The following is a 19,886-nucleotide window of genomic DNA, read 5'->3' as shown; positions in this document are numbered from 1 at the left end:
TTCTGAACTTGAGAAATTCAATAAAGAGATGGAGAGGTTTCCTGAAGAGGATGCAGCTGTGACTCTGGACCCTGATACACATCTCCTTTTGTCTGAGGACAGGAAACAAAGACGATACATAAACTCCCTAACAACCCAGAGAGGTTTTTATACCAATTGTTGTGTCCTGGGAAAGGAGAGCTTTTCCCCAGGGAGATTCTACTATAAGGTACAGGTGGGGGAAGAGTAGGTGGTTTTTAGCAGTAGCGAGAGAGTCCATCAATAGAAAAATTAGGATAGCACAGTGCCCTGAGAATGTATACTGGACTGTGGGACTGATGTATTGGAATGAGTGTCAGGCATGTACTAGCCCCACTCTCTCCCTAAAAAGAGAAGCCCCAGAAGGTTGGTGTGTTTGTGGATTATGAGGAGGGACAGGTGTCCTGTGATGTCGAGGCCAAGTCTCATATCTTTTCTTTCTCTGGCTGCACCTTCACTGAGAAACTCTAGCCATTTCTCTACCCAGGTTATCATGGTGGTGAAAACTCTGGCCCATTGGTCATCTCTCCTGTCACTCAGATTGGACTTTAACCTCTCAGCTGATGGTCATTCTAAAGAGAAGATAACAGTGAAATGAAATGTGTTAGAGGAGATACTGTACTGAACTTGTATGGTCTTTATATGGGAGGTGGGAGAGAAAATAATAATATGGAACACTTCCAACTTGTTGTTCTGTACCTACAAATGGCAACTTGATTTGATAAAACTACTAAAAGGTTTATTGAACAGTGTTGTCACAGTGTTGACTACACCTACCACTTTTTGTTGATTGGTGGTTCTAGGTAGAACCATTTAATTTCTCTCAACAACCCAAAAATGTTTAACACTATTTGAATATAATAATGATCAATTGTAAATAAAAGCAGCAGTTAGGACAGCTCAAACAGACAGGAAAAATAATGCATTACACTAATGACATATTTAATCTAATTTATTTCAACTCATTTTACATGGACAGAAAACATAGAATTTCCATGTTTATGATTTCACTTTAGTGGCTTTCTTAGCCTTCTTGGGCTTTCCCTTCTCTGCATTTGGCCTCTCCAGACGATTAAACAGGACTCCAGTGTCAGGACCCAGTGCTCTGCCCTCAAAGGGGCAGTCCTTTCCCTGATATTTAACCAGGAAGTCCAGAGCAGCCCAGCTCTTCTCCTCTGGCTTCACCCCCAGCCTGGACAGAAGTTTGTCTGCTATCTGTGGCACTATGGGCTGTAGGAGTGTCCCATACATCCTCAGACACTCTAGGGACACGTGGAGGATGGTGTCCAGCCACAGCTGGTCCATCCCATCCCCACTGCCCAACTTCCATGGTGTGTGCCGCTGGACAAAGCCGTTGGTCTGCCTCACGCACCGGTTAATGGCCTCCAGAGCTTTGTACACCTGCACACTATCGTAGTGCTGCTCCACCACAGCTGGTAGTGCACGTACAGCATCCAGCATGTGATAATCTTCATCCACAGCCCTCCCCTTATGTGCTACAGTCCCTTGACTGGGGAAGGAGTCAGAGCAGAAGTGGGGGTAGACCTGAGCTGGGTTGAGAGAGGGGGCAGTGCAGCGGTTTAGAAGGCCACCTAGCGAGTCTGTCAGCTCGGCATTGAGCAGTTTGACCACTTTATCATCGTCATAGTCGCAGTCTGTGTCTGGGACCCCCTGGCGCAGGAGGAAGTACCTCATACCGTCTATGGTGAACCTTTGAGACCTCTCCAGGGGGTCCACCACATTCCCCAAGCTTTTAGACATTTTCTTCCCTCCCACTGTCCAATGAGAGTGCACATGTATGGTCTGTGGGAGGGGCAAGTCAGCAGCCAGTAGGAATGCTGGCCAATAGATGGCATGGAATTTGAGAATGTCCTTTCCCACGACATGATGGGCAGCCCTCCACCATTGAGAGTGTGAGTCCGGGTAACCAGCCACTGTGAGGTAGTTGACCAGGGCATCTAACCACACGTAGATTGTCTGGTCGAGGTCACCAGGAACTGGAATGCCCCACTGGAGGCGGCTTCTCTGGCGGGAGACAGAGAGGTCTGGGAGGTCCTCCTGGAGCCACTGGAGAACGGCGCGGTGGAACCGTTCTGGCTGCACTGCTCTGGGGTTCCCCTCCAGCCACTCCTGCAACCGGGACCGGAACTCAGACAGACGGAACATGTAGTTCTCCTCCTTCATCCACTCCACCTGCAAAAGACAAACCAGATTTTATTTGATGAGAAAAACTATGTATAAAAGAGCACTAGAGTAGTAAATAAAGTTGTTTTTTTTATAATTCAAACCTGCTTGAGTCACTGGACCTGAATTTATCTGACACGATGGATATGATTTTTCCTGTTCTCTTTCAGATTGTGTAGGTGTTACTTCAGAAACATCACGTTTTGAATACAGACACCTTCTACATTTTATCTCACCTTCCTAATCGTTATTACATTTCTTATGCTAGAAAGAGAAGAAGTGTTACATGGCCATACCAAGGAACAACACTCAGTAAATGACATGAATCAATGAGATGTAGCAGTAAACCTTGTTATGATGCTAGCAACAACTATTTATGAAGTCATCCTTTAGCCTACCTTGTGGCCACTCTCCAGAGAGATCTTGATCTCCTTCCCTGATGAATCCTTGGCATCTCCCACCTGCGATGGCGTGAGGAAGCTCTCGTCCTGCGTGGAGTACCAGCCTTCATAATTCCCCTTATAGATGAAGCCTTTACTCTGAAGCACGGTCCAGAAGTGCTCCACTGCACAGCGGTGTCTCTCCTCAGTGGTACGGATGTAGTCAGTGTATGAGATGTGACAGCTCTTGAAGAGGTATTTGAATCTCTCAGATACTTTAGTGCAGAAACGTAGAGGATCCTGTCCGGCAGCATTGGCAGCCTGTTGGATTTTGAGTCCGTGCTCATCTGTACCTGAAATGCAAAGATGTTATTTAGATACTATGAATGAAGGGGGTGAGTCTGGAAACTCGGGTCGCCTGTCCCCAAGGTAAATCAAATGACAGTTTAGCAGATGTTATAGCCGTTACAGCGAAATGCGTGTGTTACTAGCTCCTAACAGTGAGGCAAAATGTCAAACAAGTACACAAACAATCAAAAACTAGACAATAAATCACGAATGTCAGAACGAATACAGTTAACAACCCAAATAACATTACAATTGGATTACTGAAACAATCTATGCGTATATACACCAACAAGACATACCTAGAATGATATGTACAGCAGTAGATATTAGTGAGCTATGTTAAGAATCCAGTGTATAACAATAACTAATAGCAATGTACAGTAGTAGATATCAGAATGAGGTAAGAAAAGAATACAGTATAAAAGAAACAGTCCCGTGTTCAATGTCTCTATATACGTGGGACTGCAGCATTGGCTGTGTGTCTGTGCATTTGTGATGCGCGGGTGGGTTTTGGGTCATGAAATATTGTGTGGATGAAGGGCGGGTGGGTTGCAGTTAGATTGAAAAAAAAAATAAAACAATATAGAAAAATAAAATGTATAAATGTATAATTTCTATAGGTTACATTGAGGTTTTTACTTCATTATTTTGGCACAAGTGAGTAAGCATGCTTCAGTAACAGCTATCCGAACGAGTGCTCACACTCTCTTAAAAGACCTTCGCTTGAAAATGAATTGACGTTTTTGCATCTGACTTGGATGTTTGGTGCAGTATTTCTCAAGTGAAAATATGTACACGAGAACAACTCATCTCTCGTTGAACGACAACAGGCACTTCATTGAAGAATCCCTACTGTTAACCAATCACCGACGAGTGGGCGGAGACTTGGGCTAACGACTTCGGCTTGCCTCAAGAAAATGTTTTGTGTGTCCGAACAGAGAATTTCTGTGTAGGTAGTTGTGGAAAAATGTAGGGACGTGACAAATAGACAATTTTGTCAATGTTTAAACTGCCATTTTTTAAAATCAGCTTTCCATAAAAAATGATAAGACCTTTTTATAAAATTCCACATGAAATCCTATTGCGTGATATGAATACTAGGAGACATTTCCTTTTGCCGTCTTCACTGGAGTCTCGCCCCACTACTGAACTGACAAGTGCTGTGTTTGTAACACAAGATGGAGGAGAGCCTGTCTCCTGTCAGAGATTGCAGTCATTTAGGGAGATTGCAAAATGACTTTTTCATTCAAAACAGGATAAATATATAGTTTCAGGTGATAATAAAACATGTTTTGTTTAGTTACTTCTACCTCAACTTGTTTCTTTAACTTTATTCTCCATTGAAATGCATGTAATCCGTCGCAACGTAACAGAGTGCTTATGGGTAATGTGAATGAGGTTTATGCGTTCATCTGGATGTGTGTAACACAAGTTCAACATTCACCTTTTGCTACTTATTTCTGTCAAGCCGTCTACAGACACAGTTTGACGCATACACAATAAATCCAATGAATGCACCGCATAGAACGCGCTGCAAGGCAAACACATTGTTCAATTGGAAATGAATGCACAGTGCAACCTACACACAACACCCCAATATGACAAGGTAAATAGTTTTTTTAGATGATATCACATATTCAGACCCTTTACTCAGCACTTTTGGCAGCGATTCCAGCCTCAAGTCTTCTTGGGTATGACGCTACAAGCTTGGCACACCTGTATTTGGGGAGTTTCTCCCATTCTTCTCTGCATATCCTCTCAAGCTCTGTCAGGTTGGATGGGGAGTGTCATTGAACAGCTATATTCAGGTCTCCAGAGATGTTCGATCGGGTTCAAGTCCGGACTCTGGCTGGGCCACTCAAGGACATTCAGAGACTCGTCCCGAAGCCACTCCTGCGTTGTCTTGGCTGTGTGCTTAGGGTCGTTGGCCTGTTGTAAGGTGAACCTTCCACCTAGTCTGAGGTCCTGAGCACTCCGGAGCAGGTTTTCATCAGGGATCTCTCTATACTTGGCTGCGTTCATCTTTCCTTCGATCCTGACTAGTCTCCCAGTCCCTGCCACTGAAAAACCTCCATAGCATGTTGCCACCACCACGCTTCACCGTAGGGATGGTGCCAGGTTTTCTCCAGACGTAACACTTGGCATTCAGGCCAAAGAGTTTAATCTTGGTTTCATCAGACCAGAGAATCTTGTTTCTCATGGTCTGAGTCCTTTAGGTGCCTTTTGGCAAACTCCAAGCGGGCTGCCATGTGCCTTTTACTGAGGAGTGGCTTCCGTCTGGCCACTCTACCATAAAAACCTGATGGGTGGAGTGCTGCAGAGAAGGTTCTCCCAACTCCACAGTGGAACTCTAAAGCTCTTGTCAGAGTAACCATCGGGATCATTGTCACCTCCCTGATCTCTAGGAAGAGTCTTGTCGATTCCAAACTTCTTCCATTTAAGCATGATGGAGGCCACTGTGTTCTTGGGGACCTTCAATGCTGCAGAATTTTCTGGCACCCTTCCCCAAATCTGTACAGACACAATCCTGTCTCAGAGCTCTACGGACAATCCCGTCGACCTCATGGCTTGGTTTTTGCTCTGACATGCACTGTCAACTGTGGGACCTTATATAGACAGGTGTGTGCCTTTCCAAATATACTCAGTCAGTTAGGAAAGCTAAGGCTAGCTATTTCAAACAGAAATTTGCTTCCTATAGCATGAATTCCAAAAGGTTTTGGGACACTGAAGTCCATGGCGAATAAGAGCACCTCCTCCCAGCTGCCCACTGCACTGAGGATAGAAAACACTGTCACCACCGGTAAATCTACGATAATCGATAATTTCAACAAGCATTTTTCTACGGCTGGCCATGCTTCCCAGCTGGTTACCCCTACCCCGGCCAACATCTCAGCACCCCCCACAGCAACTTGCCCAAGCCCCCCCCCCCCACTTTTCCTTCACCCAAATAGCTGATGTTCCCAAAAGAACTGCAAAATCTGGATCCCCAGAAATCAGCTGGGCTGGACAATCTGGACTCTCTCTTTCTAAAATTATCCGCCGCAATTGTTGCAACCCCTATTACTAGCCTGTTCAACCACTCTTTCGTATTGTCTGAGATCCCCAAAGAATGGAAAGCTGCCGCGGTCATCCCTCTCTTCAAAGGAGGTGACACTCTAGACCCAAACTGCTATATCCATCCTGCCCTGCCTTTCTAAAATCTTTGAAAGCCAAGTTAACAAACAGATCATTTTGAATTCCACTATGCAATCTGGTTTCCAAGCTGGTCATGGGTGCACCTCAGCAACGCTCAAGGTCCTAAACGATATCATAACCGCCATCGATAAAAGACAGTATGGTGCAGCCGTCTTCATCAACCTGGCCAAGGCTTTTGAGACTGTCAATCACTGTATTCCTATCGGCAGACTAAATAGCCTTAGCTTCTCAAATGACTGCCTCGCCTGGTTCACCAACTACTTCTCAGATAGTTACAGTGCCTTGCGAAAGTATTCGGCCCCCTTGAACTTTGCGACCTTTTGCCATATTTCAGGCTTCAAACATAAAGATAAAACTGTATTTTTTTGTGAAGAATCAACAACAAGTGGGACACAATCATGAAGTGGAACGACATTTATTGGATATTTCAAACTTTTTTAACAAATCAAAAACTGAAAAATTGGGCGTGCAAAATTATTCAGCCCCCTTAAGTTAATACTTTGTAGCGCCACCTTTTGCTGCGATTACAGCTGTAAGTCGCTTGGGGTATGTCTCGTATCAGTTTTGCACAGAGCACCTTCTTCCACATGTTTAGTGTGTCTCCCAGGTGGCTTGTGGCAAACTTTAAAAAACACTTTTTATGGATATCTTTAGGAAATGGCTTTCTTCTTGCCACTCTTCCATAAAGGCCAGATTTGTGCAATATACGACTGATTGTTGTCCTATGGACAGAGTCTCCCACCTCAGCTGTAGATCTCTGCAGTTCATCCAGAGTGATCATGGGCCTCTTGGCTGCATCTCTGATCAGTCTTCTCCTTGTATGAGCTGAAAGTTTAGAGGGACGGCCAGGTCTTGGTAGATTTGCAGTGGTCTGATACTCCTTCCATTTCAATATTATCGCTTGCACAGTGCTCCTTGGGATGTTTAAAGCTTGGGAAATCTTTTTGTATCCAAATCCGGCTTTAAACTTCTTCACAACAGTATCTTGGACCTGTCTGGTGTCTTCCTTGTTCTTCATGATGCTCTCTGTGCTTTTAACGGACCTCTGAGACTATCACAGTGCAGGTGCATTTATACAGAGACTTGATTACACACAGGTGGGTTGTATTTATCATCATTAGTCATTTAGGTCAACATTGGATCATTCAGAGATCCTCACTGAACTTCTGGAGAGAGTTTGCTGCACTGAAAGTAAAGGGGCTGAATAATTTTGCACGCCCAATTTTTCAGTTTTTGATTTGTTAAAAAAGTTTGAAATACCCAATAAATGTCGTTCCACTTCATGATTGTGTCCCACTTATTGTTGATTCTTCACAAAAAATTACAGTTGTATATCTTTATGTTTGAAGCCTGAAATGTGGCAAAAGGTCGCAAAGTTCAAGGGGGCCGAATACTTTCGCAAGGCACTGTAAGTGTGTCAAATCGGAAGGCCTCTTGGGCCGAATCTTTTCTCTCTCTCTCTGTGTGTGCATGTATATATTTCAATGATGTCGCTCTTGCTGTGGGTGATTCTCTGACCCACCTCTACGCAGACGACACCATTCTGTATACATCTGGCCCTTCTTTGGACACTGTGCTAACAAACCTCCAAATGAGCTTCAACGCCATACAACACTCCTTCCGTGGCCTCCAACTGCTTTTAAATGCTTGTAAAACGAATTGCATGCTCTTCAACCAATTGCTGCCCGCACCCTCCCGCCCGACTAGCGTCACTACTCTGGACGGTTTTGACCTAGAATATGTGGACAACTACAAATACCTAGGTGCTGGTTAGACTGTAAACTCTCCTTCCAGACTCACATTATTAAGCAACTCCAATCCAAAATTAAATCTAGAATCGGCTTCCCATTTCGCAACAAAGTATCCTTCACTCATGCTGCCAAACATACCCTCGTAAAATTGACTATCCTACCGATCCTTGACTTTGGCGATGTCATTTACAAAATAGCACCCAACACTCTACTCAGCAAACTGGATGTAGTCTATCACAGTGCCACCTGTTTTGTAACCAAAGCCCCATATACTACTCACCACTGCGACCTGTATGCTCTCGTTGGCTGGCCTCACTACATATCCATCGCCAAACCCACTGGCTCCAGGTCATGTATAAGTCTTTGCTAGGTAAAGCCCCGCCTTCTCTCAGGTCACTGGTCACAAGAGCAACACTGACCAGTAGCACGTGCTCCAGCAGGTATATTGCACTGGGCATCCCCAAAGCAAACACTTCCTTTGGCCGCCTTTCCTTCCAGTTCTCTGCTGCCAATGACTGGAACGAATTGCAAAAATCACTGAAGCTGGAGACTCATATCTCCCTCTCTAACTTTAAGTATCAGCTGTCAGAGCAGCTCACAGATCACTGTACCTGTACACAGCCAATCTGTAAATAGCACACCCAACGACCTCATCCCCATATTATTACTTACTCTCTTACACCCCAGTATCTCTACTTGCACATCATCATCTGCACTTCTATTAATCCAGTATTAATGTTAAATTGTAATTATTTATCCTCTATAGCCTATTTATTGCCTACCTCCCTACATTTGCACACACTGTACATTTGTTACATTTATATTTGTATGTTCTATTGTGTTATTAACTGTATGTTTGCTTATGTGTAACTCTGTTGTTTTTGTCGCACTGCTTTGCTTTATCTTGGCCAGGTCGCAGTTGTTAATGAGAACTTGTTCTCAACTGGCCTACCTGGTTAAATAAAGTTGAAATAAGATAAAAAATAAAAATCATATCCAATCAATTGAATTTACCACAGGTAGACTACAATCAAGTTGTAAAAACATCTCGAGTATGATCAATGGAAACAGGATGCACCTGAGCTCAATTTTGATTCTCACTGAATATTTATGTAAATGTGATAGTTTTTTTATTTGTAATATATTTGCAAACATTTCTAATAACCTGTTTTACACTTTGTCATTATGGGGTATTGTGTGTAGATTGAGGGGAAAAAAATATGTAATACATTTTAGAATAAGGCTGTAATGTAACAAAATGTCAAAGTCAAGGGGACTGAATACTTTCCGAATGCACTGTACTTCTGGTGTACCAAAATGTTAAGGTTTGGGCCTAACTTTATGCACGCCAAATATCTTACATGCCAATCGCTTTTTGGGAATGGGCAGAAAAAGTCAACCTTGATCCACTGTCTCAAAAATGATCATGTCTGAGTTTAGGGTTACATGGACACTGAAATCTGGACACTGACTATGTCTATAACCTCTCTCATAGTCTTAATATTAACTCCTGCAGGATTAAAAACATTTCTTGCTGTAAAATTATACACCAAATGTACATTTTGACTAGGGAACAGGAGTGAAGAAATATGATTTATTCCAGCATTTTGAGAGAACGCAAATGCACAGTCTGTAGAGGTTCCATTTTTATCAGCATCATAAAAGCGGACGGTATTTCAATCACATAAAATATGAATCCAAGCCGAACTGAAATGTTAACAGAAACATGTTGGGTCATTTTCACAGCTTTCTATTTCCTTACAAATCGGTTAAACTGATGTCATTTAGAAATGTTGCACACAAAAAAAATAATAATCTTCACAGTTGGGATGGTGTTCTTTGGCTTGCAAGCCTCCCCTTTTCCTCTCCAAACATAATGATGGTCATTATGGCCAAACTATGGTCATTATGGCCAAAACGTTTGACCTCTGTCATTGCCAACAAAGGGTATATAACAAAGTATTGAGATAAACTTTTGTTATTGACCAAATACTTATTTTCCACCAAAATGTGCAAATAAATTCATTAAAAATCCTACAATGTGATTTTCTGGATTTTTTCCCCTCATTTTGTCTGTCATAGTTGAAGTGTACCTATGATGAAAATTACAGGCCTCATCTTTTTAAGCGGGAGAACTTGCACAATTGGTGGCTGACTAAATACTTTTTTGCCCCACTGTATATGTGAGTGAGTGTCAGTCAGTCAGTCAGTTTGTGTGTAAGGTGTGCCTGAGTCTCTGTCTCCTACTACAGGAGGTGGCATGATGGCTGTTCAACAGTCTGATAGAGACCTGGGGATCGAAATAAGCTGTTTTTCAGTCTGTCCCGGCTTTGATGCACCTGTACTGTCTCAGTCTGCTAGATGGTAGCAGAGTTAATAGACCGTGACTCAGGTGGCTGAGATCCTTGATGATTTCTTGGCCTTCCTGTGTGTAACCGATGTGAAAAGGCTAGCTAGTTAGTGGGGTGCGCTCTAATAGCGTTTCAATCGGTGACGTCACTCGCTCTGAGATCCTGAAGTAGTTGTTCCCCTTGCTCTGCAAGGGCTGCAGCTTTTGTGGAGCGATGCTTCGTGGGAGGCAGTTGTTGATGTGTGCAGAGGGTCCCTGGTTCGAGCCCAGGTAGGGGCGGGGAGAGGGACGGAATCTATACTGTTACATGTGACACAGTGCTGTAAAGCTTTTGACTCCCATGCGGATGAGGGCATGCTCCCTCTCTGTCTCCTGTAGACCACAATCAGCTCCTTTGTTTTTTTTACGTTAAGGAAGAGGTTATTTTTCTGGCATGACTCCGCCAGGGCTCTAACCTCCTCCCTGTAGGCTCGTCATTGTTGATAATCAGGCCTACCACTGTCATGTCATCAGTAAACTTGATGATTGAGTTGGAGTCGTGTGTAGCCACGCAGTCATAGGTAAACAGGGAGTACAGGAGGGGGCTGGGGACAAACCCATGGCGGGCCCTGTGTTGAGGATCAGTGTAGCGGAGGTGTTGTTGCATACCCTCACCACCCTGGGTCTGCTCTTCGAGGATGGGCTAGGTAAGCGTGTTAACCAATGCTTCAATAGGGATATTTCACTTAGCTTATAAACAAGGGCAACTACAATATTACCACAATAGTGTAACGACCCTGGGTTTATAAGCGCGGAAATCGACTCAATCAATCCACATTGATTTGCATGTGTTTTTCACTCACCTGTGACAAACCTGGAGTTGAACCCCTGTAGAATCTTGTATCTGTGCAGGAAGTCAGCAGTAACAGCCGAGTACAAGTGTCCAATATGAGGGGCAGCGTTCACATAGAAGATAGGGGTGGTGATATAATAGTTCCGGTCTTCTGTCGGAATATCAGTGCACAGGCGTCTCACCATGAGCCTTTTGCAATTCCAGAATGATGGGGATGGAGAAAGTGCACATCTTGTAGCATGGCTGAATGACCATCTCTGTGCAACCTTACAGTTTCTGATAATGGAGAGGTACGTCTTCATCATGGGACAATAGGCAACTGTTGACAGCGTCCACAAACTATGACTGTGAGGTTATGACGGACCATATGACAAACGTTACCAACTCAGCGTTGATATTGCGGTCCATTGTAAATGGCAACAGTGATATCCTCACCCGGTGTTAATTCATTTCTAAAAGCCCATGAGTTGTAGAGAAAAGTAACGACACCAGAAATGTCAAAACAGTTTAGTATTTTGAGTAATCCTGGTAATTGTTTGTTTTTATATAAATATAATTCCGTAGAGGACTCCACTTTACATATCTTTATGAAACCCACGTCTGTTTCCCTGCCAAGGTTAGATCTTCTTCCGTTTGCTACAACGTAATTTCTGATTAATCCAATCACAGTGCACAACAAACTAATACCACCCCTTTCTACAGGGAACAACCAATCCGATCAGCAGGAAGACGCACGTGGCATTGGGTCAATTCGTTTTACATGGCCCGCTGCCCCGTTTTAACGTGGTTTTGCTTACTTTCAACTATTCCATGGTTTAAAAAATATCCACTCACCCGAGGCACCGGGCCTTGTAAAACGAGTGTTATGCGTTATCCTTGGGACGAAACCACAGATGCGTAAATGTGAAGCATCCGGTTGGCGTTTCCACTCACTACCAAATATGGTGACGAGGAAGCCCAGTGGCCGGTAGTGGGAGAAGATGGGGCGAGATGGATTTTGGTCAACATTCTGATCATTTTCTCAACGATTAAACATTTGATCTCAATACAGTTTCCTGAACTGAGTTTTATTTATTTAATCATGTAGGCCAGTTGAGAACAAGTTCTCAATTACAACTGCGACCTGGCCAAGATAAAGCAAAGCAGTGCGACAAAAACTACAGTTACACATAAACAAACGTACAGTTCTGAACCGAGCGCACTAAGTTTTGTAGACTTCACACCAAACACCAAAGTTTTTTTGTTTTTTTAATCGCGTTGTTTAGGAGTGCAAGGGCGAATTGAGTTATTGCACATGCGCAACTTCACATTCCCGGACTGAACTATGCAAATACATGCTAGAACGCGCCAATGCTCGTGCTTGACTATGCCCACTATGATTCATTTGCTCCCATTGGAAACGACAGGCTGTAGTCTAGGGTTAGTTCTTATCCTAACCCAGGGTTTTCCAAACTCAGTCCTCATGACACCAAGGGGTGCACATTTCATTTTCTGCCCTAGCACGAGTGTGGGCCAGAGGCAGAAAGAAACTAAAGCCTACCTGCCAGCCCCATTGCTTTAAAAAAAGATAACATTCTAATGACGTTTTTATCTATCTACTCTAAACTATTTCCAGTATCCCCTTCTCTTATTCAACTGTGCCTGCCATCTCTGCACCATCAACATCCCCACTTCTAAGTGCTTGTTTAGCCAGTATATCAACTGCCTCATTCCCCGCCACATGGGCTGCGACCCAAGTAAAGTTTATCTGTATTCCCATCTGTCTAATCCTACCATGGGTTTGTAGCACCTCATAAAGCAGGTTGTCTGCTACATGACCTAAAGGACTGGAGACTCATTAACGCTGCACATGAATCAGAGCAAATAACTACCCTGTCTGGCTTGACTTTCTCCACCCACTGCAAGGCCAACAGTATGGAAATCAGCTTTGCCGTAGATGGCTCCCGCGTGGCACAGCGGTCTAAAGCACTGCATCTCCGTGCTAGAGGTGTCACTACAGACCCTGGTGCGACTCCAGGCTGTATCACAACCAGCCATGATTGGGAGTACCATATGGCGGCACACAATTGGTCCAGCGTCATCCAGGTTAGGCAGTCATTGTAAATAAGAATTTGTTCATGACTGACTTGCTCAGTTAAATAAATATATATATTTTTTAAACACAGCCAGATTATCTGTAATACGTTTCCTGACTTTCACCCCAAATTCCTGCACTACAAATGCTGACCTAGTACACCCTGTCCTTGGATCTTTTGAACCATGGCCACAAAATCATGATACAAAGTATTATGAGTCTTTTTAAACAAGTCAGATGGATCAACACCCTCACTATCTTTCTGTAGTCTCTCCAATACTTCTAGATCAACTACTGGAGGTGGGAGTAGCCATGGTGGATTTACAGGAATAGCTACCATTGGACTAAACTCCCTTCCAATACAGTCCAATCTCTTTCACCTGGGTATTACCCACCCAAAGTTTGTGTTCTGTCTTCGGTCATGTTTCCAGCATGCCTGTAAAATCCCTTTTGTAGGATGAGACACCCCATGTCCCTGTAGGTTAACCCAATAATGACTTGCCAACTGCTGTCTCCGAATCTACAATGGCATGTCACCCATCTCCACCTGCAGTGCAGCCACTGGGGTGATTCAAATAATCAACTAATCATCACGCTTTGATCATTTGAATCAGCTGTGTAGTGTTAAAGCGAAACATAAAACGTGCACCCCTTGTGAAATGCTGTCCTAGCGCTTACTTTAACAATTTTAAATGTCAACTTCAATGGCGTAGGGATGTACCAAGGATCCCGAATAGAACAGACCCGTGTAAAACGAACTCGCCCATTTATGTATCTGATATGTCCCACATAAACTTCCATTTGCTTGTTAATTTGGGTTTTCATAAAGTCAGTTGATGTAAATTAAAAATGATTGTGGCGAGTTCGTAAACGTTGGCCAGATATGGTATGAAACAAATATAGCTATAAAATTACATATTCGACACTGACACTGCACGAGGAAGTGCAGTATCCATTCTGGGCGGACTACAGCAGTCAGCTGCTTCTTTTCAGATCGAATGGGTTGAAACCAAAGGTGAGCTCAAAGTACATTTTAGGATGTGTACTATACTAGCCTTTCGTGTTCACGTGAATGTTGTGTGCAAACAAGAAAATATAATAGCAAGTCAGCTATACAGCCCAATCTGTGTTGTAGAAACTTTTCTCTTCTGCCTGGCTTGCTTACTTCAAAAGTTAGCTGGCTAACGTTAGGTAGCTGGCTAGCTAGGCTAATAGCCCCGCTACATTGCTTTGCCAGTCAAGTTATTGTTACCAGCTACGTCTTATGACCTCTGTTCAGAATGAGTAATTACAGGTAAAAAAAAACAACGTTATTCAGATGATTCAGGTAGGAGATATTGCTGCTAATACTACCTCCCCGCATAAATCTGATCAAATGTGTAACGTTAGTAGACATCGTCACGTGACTAAAAAGTTAGCTAGCTAGCTGGCAAAAATAAGACTAGCAGCTGAAGGAAATATTCAGGCTGAAGTCAACACGCTGAATTAAACTGTAATTTCAATGTATGTCCATAGGCATTGCACCTTGACTCATTTATAGCTCCTCGTGAGCATATTACTGTTTATCATAACTCCATGTTTGTTTAAATTCAGACAGTTTGTAAAAAGTAACGTTTTTGTTAACAAACCCAGACACTATATATCTTCTAAATATGCCTATGATCTAATCCATAGTTGCATCTACAATTTTGAGAATGGTTGGGTTTCTCCAGCCCGTTCCTCAGCTGTATTGCAAACCCGTTGTGTCAAGGCTGCGGGATTGAACAACTAATACATTGATTGTCTTTAGGGTTAGTTAGGTGTTTAGGTTAATAGACATTAACAGTAGTAGACATGGTTAGAGAACCGCCATCCAGAACCTTTCAGAATCTGCGATCTGTGTACAGATTATCAAATCTGGTGGTGATTTTCAGATGGATATCGGAACAAACCGCACTGACTTCTACATTGGCCTCTCTCTTGCCATGAGCTCGAGCATCTTCATTGGAGGAAGCTTCATCCTTAAGAAGAAAGGTCTTTTGCGATTGTCCAGCAAAGGGTTTATGCGAGCAGGTATTACCACCATCATACATAACTTAATCTTAACTTTAGCTACGTTGGGCAATTGAAAGTATGCTTACTGAATACAACTTTAATAAACACTTGTATTATTAGTATAGTAGGCTCTCTGTATGATCATACATTATATTTGTATTTATTAGGTCAGGGGGGATATGCTTACCTCAAGGAATGGCTATGGTGGGCAGGACTAATATCAAGTAAGTGTAGAAAAATCTGTCACCTGATCACAATGGTTCTTTATTTTAAAATACCAATTTAGCATTACTGAACTTTAGCATATGGTACAGTAGGGTAAACCTTGTAGTAACAGTCCTCATTGACCTTTCCCTGTTAACATTGTGGTCTTTGTTTTCAAAGAGAAAGGGAGGCTGTTGTGGGTTTGGTATTTTTGCTGGTAGTCTTTTGTGATGATGCAATGACCCACATTGTCGTATTGAAATCTTTGAAGTACACATTCCTCAGAAGATCACATTTGCACATGTAGGCTGAATGAGAGCATAGTTATCAAAACTCACCTCCCCTTACAATTACAGTACCATGTGCATCGTCCCATGTCATTGTTGCATGTCCCATGTCATTGTGGCATCGTCCCATGTCATTGTGGCATCGTCCCATGTCATTGTGGCATACTAATGCTGGTTTCTGTGTTTCAGTGGGAGCTGGGGAAGCAGCTAACTTTGCCGCTTACGCTTTTGCCCCTGCCACATTGGTAACACCACTGGGAGCAATGAGCGTTCTTGTGAGGTAAATGGCTGATTACTGAACTTCAGCTTGTGCTTTGATCGGTACTGAGTTCCTCACACCTCATCTCATGAACTGTTAAGATAAGCGCGAGGTGACATTCTGTTTCAAAATGTATTAATCCATTTGCAAAGAGCTAGTTCTAGGATGTTTTCCTAACACGGGCCTAAAGTCAGTGAGACCTTATTGCATGCCATTAAAATGAAAATCGCTACAGCAAAAAAATCTGTTCATTTTGACTAGACAAACTTATTTTGCCTGCTTCCTGCAGTGCTGTGCTGTCCTCATACTTCCTGAATGAGCGGTTGAATGTTCACGGGAAGATGGGCTGCTTGCTGTGCATCCTGGGTTCCACTGTCATGGTCATCCACGCCCCTCAGGAGGAGGAGGTGGCCTCCCTTACTGCCATGGCTGAGAAGCTCCAAGACCCAGGTACTGTAACTGACATCATGGGTCCAGATATACACAAACACTTTTCTATAATATCATCTTGCATCCCAAATAACTACTCATTATGTGATTTTTAAGGTAAAAAAAAATGTGCAGTGCCTTTAGGCCAATCCCCTTGCATGCGCTGATAATGTTTTTGACCATGTTGAGAAACGTATTACTTCAGTCATACCAATGTCTCACATGTTGACCTATGCTGAATCACTCAGCAGCTGTTCAGAGCCATTGATCCCAAAAATAATTGGCTTGTTAATAAGTAAAAATGCAAGAATCAACTATTGTATCATGCTCTTACAATGTACTCATTCAAATGTTCCGACTGTGATGTCTCCCAGGATTCATAGTGTTCGCCGTGTCTGTCGTGACGAGCAGCTTGATCCTCATCTTCCTGGTCGCCCCGCGCTACGGCCAGAAAAACGTGCTGGTTTACATCCTGATCTGCTCCGTGATTGGCTCCCTGTCGGTGTCCTGCGTCAAGGGCCTGGGTATCGGCATTAAGGAGCTGTTCGCTGGCACTGCTGTCCTAAAGGAACCCCTGTTCTGGTGTCTACTCATTTGCCTGGTGATCTGCGTCAGCATCCAGATCAGCTATCTCAATAAAGCCTTGGACATTTATAACACGTCCATCGTCACGCCCATCTATTACGTGTTCTTCACCACCTCTGTAATGGCATGTTCAGCTATCCTCTTCAAGGAGTGGCTGAGCATGAGCACGGACGGAGCTGTGGGGACAGTCAGTGGGTTCCTCACAATTATCTTGGGTATCTTCCTCCTTCATGCATTTAAAGATCTCACATTCAGTTGGGACTCGCTGCCACTGTACCTGAGGAAGGGACTTCATGGATCCCCTTGGGGCCAGCAGGCTTACGTGGCCCTGCCCAGCCAGGAGAGCCAGGCAGAGGGGCCAGGGGAGGGGAAGCTGGCCAGAGAGGGGAACTCAAAGGGCAGCTACTCGCCAGAGGGCTCAATGAGGAGGAACAATAGCTTTGTCACCACTTAGCACTTGGGATCAATTCAGTTCTTAATTCAGTATGATTGAAGCTCAATTCATGACTCTGAAAACAATAGGCAATTTTGAATTCCTTAATTGAATTTCAGCTAATTTCCTGAATCGAAAACTGAATTGACTCCAACCCTATTTAACACGAAGGCCAAATGTTTAGAGATCAATTTCCCATTGCCAGTTTTACATTTGTTTATTTGATATTTAACCACCTGTGTAGACAAGTGGAAAATACGTTTACTAAATATAGTCTTACAATGCAATAGCCACTGGAAGGATTGTTTGCCTAATTATCATGCACTGCAATCCAGTGAGCACATTGCATTTCTATACTGACAAATGTACAGTATGTCTAGAGATTAGCAAAGTTCAACAGAATTGTATTTTACTTCATGGTGCGCCTAAACCATTCAACTGGTTGAAAGTATTAGTCCTACAAGTTTCCCCTTAATCCGAATGGTTTCTACTGTATGAAAAACTGGTGTACATACACTTAATATTTAATCATGGACAGTGATAATTGAATGTATTGATTTTAGTTCAGATCCACTAGTTTAGATATGAACCGACTAGTGCCTTCTGTTTTTTACTGACTGAACTGTAACTTATTGATAGGTCTGTCTTATTCCTTTGTTTTAATGTTCCTTTAAAAATGCAAGACCTACTGTGAGTCAAGGCAATGCAGCTTTTACCTTTTGTGTACTTGCTTCAATCATCTCTTTCAAAGTTAGTGATTGTTCAATATTCACAATCTGAGTGTGAAGTTACTGTAATGTAATACCTCAATTGAATTTATTGATCATGTATATGAACATCAGTATTAACTGAGGCACTTTTCTTGAAATAGCCTCTTTTGAAACACATTCCTACTACAGCACGTGCCAAACTTAATGTATTTCTTAATCATTGATTTATAACATACTGCTCATTCTTTTAGTATGTCAATAAACAATTACCTTTTTATACAGCAAGACCCTAATACTTGGACCACACTGTATTCAAAATGGCAATGATGACAAAGCAGGCAATACGATTTTTGTTTATTGCATATATACAATGGAACACTTTCAGCCATAGATCGTGCCCTTTTCCCAACAAGACATTGTTCGTACTCTGACTTGGTACTGAATGCAGTGAGTTTTTGTGGCTTTCCGACGCGGTGTCAAATTGAATGTCCCAGATTTTTGGCTCTTTGTTTCTGCCCCAGGACAACCTCTACAGCTGGGTAAACTTGTTTTAAAAGCATACTAATGAAGTTCTCCCATCTCAGTTTTCATGATATGATTGACATGCAACAGGCTCATTCAATTTACTACACAATTTCAGAATCACCAATATGAAGATATTAGCTAGCTACCAACCAGAATTGTTACTACTGCACTTAATCTCATGTCCCACTAGGTGAGAGAGGACTTGGCTAGGTGACATGATACAAGGTGCAAAACTGAGGCACTTATCAAAACGACTTGTTTCTTCCCCACCTGGTTATTGGACAGTGTTCTCATTGCACCATATAGAAAGCTGGCATTGCTGTAAAACAACTTGATTGGCTGTTCAGCGCCTTGTCAGTCTATCCAGTGGAGGATGTTGCTAGACTATTCAGACATGGATTCTGAGAAGGAGCCCTTACTCCTCTGTGTTTGTTCGAGTCTGTTCAGGATGAATTGGCTTGTGTCAATGAAGCGCTCTACACAGTTCACAAAGCAGATCTCTGTCCGGGAGTCCAGCTTGGGCCCAGGTTTGTCCATGCATTTCTCCTGTAAGGAACCAGAGTAGACGGGTGCTCAATCATTGGCTGGATCACATGTCATTGCATGGCGTGGAAGACATTGCATCGTGCATGAGTAATTTGTTCACATCTAAAACACTATTTTAGGCGAGTACCCTACAGGTGGTTGATTGTGTAGGAGCTTAATTCAGGAGCGTAGTTATTGTAGCTAGTTAGCTTAATGCAGCAAACGTTTGCATTTAGCCACAAATACTGGCATTACAAGTTAGCTAGTACAATAAAGAAGCCTACATGTCCAATGTATCACTGGCAAACTATGTAAATTTTTATGCATTCATGTACTTGATCGCCAGATGTTCAAGTAGCTAGCTACAGTAGCTCACCTAGCTAACAAGTTGTCATTGCAGAAGCGTTTCTTACCCAACACACTTCAGTCATCTGATGGACCAACTGCTGAAACCTTTGTTTTTGGGACTCGATTTCGATGAATTGCTGAAGCTGAGGGTCTGCTGTGGCTCCTTGGTTTTCCATGTTCATGCGCAAATCGCTTATAAATTAGACAGAAATGTACAATTATTTGATAATTGTAAACGATTGACTGCAGTTCCTGACCTTCACGTGTGTGAATCGGCTTGCGCATCACAGGAAACGGAAGAGTGCTGGACCAATCAGAAAGTGCGCCACTAAGAACAGTAAATATCATTGGATGTGGGGACATTCTACAGTCACCAAAACATTTTGTTATCAAGCTTTATCCATATTGTCATTAT

At 42.9% G+C, this 19,886-nt stretch overlaps 3 protein-coding genes across 4 annotated transcripts; 1 reads left to right on the top strand and 2 right to left on the bottom strand.

The window, feature by feature from the left end:
- Nucleotides 1-954: 954 nt before the first annotated feature.
- mars2 (methionyl-tRNA synthetase 2, mitochondrial) lies at nucleotides 955-11,716 on the bottom strand. Its single transcript, XM_021561512.2, has 3 exons — nucleotides 11,069-11,716; nucleotides 2,601-2,935; nucleotides 955-2,211 (listed from the first exon to the last, which is right to left on the bottom strand). Exons 1-3 carry the CDS (start codon nucleotides 11,361-11,363, stop codon nucleotides 1,018-1,020), a joined length of 1,824 nt encoding a protein of 607 aa, XP_021417187.2. The 5' UTR covers nucleotides 11,364-11,716; the 3' UTR covers nucleotides 955-1,017.
- Nucleotides 11,717-13,790: 2,074 nt separating this feature from the next.
- On the top strand, nucleotides 13,791-18,352 carry zgc:101583 (Mg_trans_NIPA domain-containing protein). Of its 2 annotated transcripts, none has more exons than XM_021561514.2 (6): nucleotides 13,791-14,147; nucleotides 15,046-15,184; nucleotides 15,334-15,390; nucleotides 15,847-15,937; nucleotides 16,206-16,366; nucleotides 16,720-18,352. In XM_021561514.2, exons 2-6 carry the CDS (start codon nucleotides 15,046-15,048, stop codon nucleotides 17,382-17,384), a joined length of 1,113 nt encoding a protein of 370 aa, XP_021417189.2. In that variant the 5' UTR covers nucleotides 13,791-14,147; the 3' UTR covers nucleotides 17,385-18,352. The 2 variants fall into 2 exon arrangements, with proteins under 2 accessions (XP_021417189.2, XP_021417188.2); XM_021561513.2 differs by lacking the exon at nucleotides 13,791-14,147 and adding an exon at nucleotides 14,301-14,459.
- A 60-nt stretch (nucleotides 18,353-18,412) lies between these two features.
- On the bottom strand, nucleotides 18,413-19,785 carry timm8a (translocase of inner mitochondrial membrane 8 homolog A (yeast)). Its single transcript, XM_021561516.2, has 2 exons — nucleotides 19,537-19,785; nucleotides 18,413-19,144 (listed from the first exon to the last, which is right to left on the bottom strand). Exons 1-2 carry the CDS (start codon nucleotides 19,651-19,653, stop codon nucleotides 18,983-18,985), a joined length of 279 nt encoding a protein of 92 aa, XP_021417191.1. The 5' UTR covers nucleotides 19,654-19,785; the 3' UTR covers nucleotides 18,413-18,982.
- Nucleotides 19,786-19,886: the final 101 nt, after the last annotated feature.

Source organism: Oncorhynchus mykiss, chromosome 14 (genome assembly GCF_013265735.2).
Source record: "Oncorhynchus mykiss isolate Arlee chromosome 14, USDA_OmykA_1.1, whole genome shotgun sequence".
Classification (NCBI taxonomy): domain Eukaryota; kingdom Metazoa; phylum Chordata; class Actinopteri; order Salmoniformes; family Salmonidae; genus Oncorhynchus; species Oncorhynchus mykiss.
The sequence above is the reverse complement of the archived record's forward strand: the minus strand, read 5'-3'. Positions and strand labels throughout refer to the sequence as shown.

Coding starts and splice junctions, on each gene's coding strand:
- timm8a (XM_021561516.2), bottom strand. CDS start 19,653: ATGAACATGGAAAACCAAGGAGCCACAGCAGACCCTCAGCTTCAGCAA. Junction 19,145..19,536: donor AGATGACTGAAGTGTGTTGG/GTAAGAAACGCT, acceptor GGTTCCTTACAG/GAGAAATGCATGGACAAACC.
- zgc:101583 (XM_021561513.2), top strand. Junction 15,185..15,333: donor CAAAGGGTTTATGCGAGCAG/GTATTACCACCA, acceptor TGTATTTATTAG/GTCAGGGGGGATATGCTTAC. Junction 15,391..15,846: donor GTGGGCAGGACTAATATCAA/GTAAGTGTAGAA, acceptor TCTGTGTTTCAG/TGGGAGCTGGGGAAGCAGCT.
- mars2 (XM_021561512.2), bottom strand. CDS start 11,363: ATGATGAAGACGTACCTCTCCATTATCAGAAACTGTAAGGTTGCACAG. Junction 2,936..11,068: donor CAACTCCAGGTTTGTCACAG/GTGAGTGAAAAA, acceptor TTTGCATTTCAG/GTACAGATGAGCACGGACTC. Junction 2,212..2,600: donor CTCTGGAGAGTGGCCACAAG/GTAGGCTAAAGG, acceptor TGTCTTTTGCAG/GTGGAGTGGATGAAGGAGGA.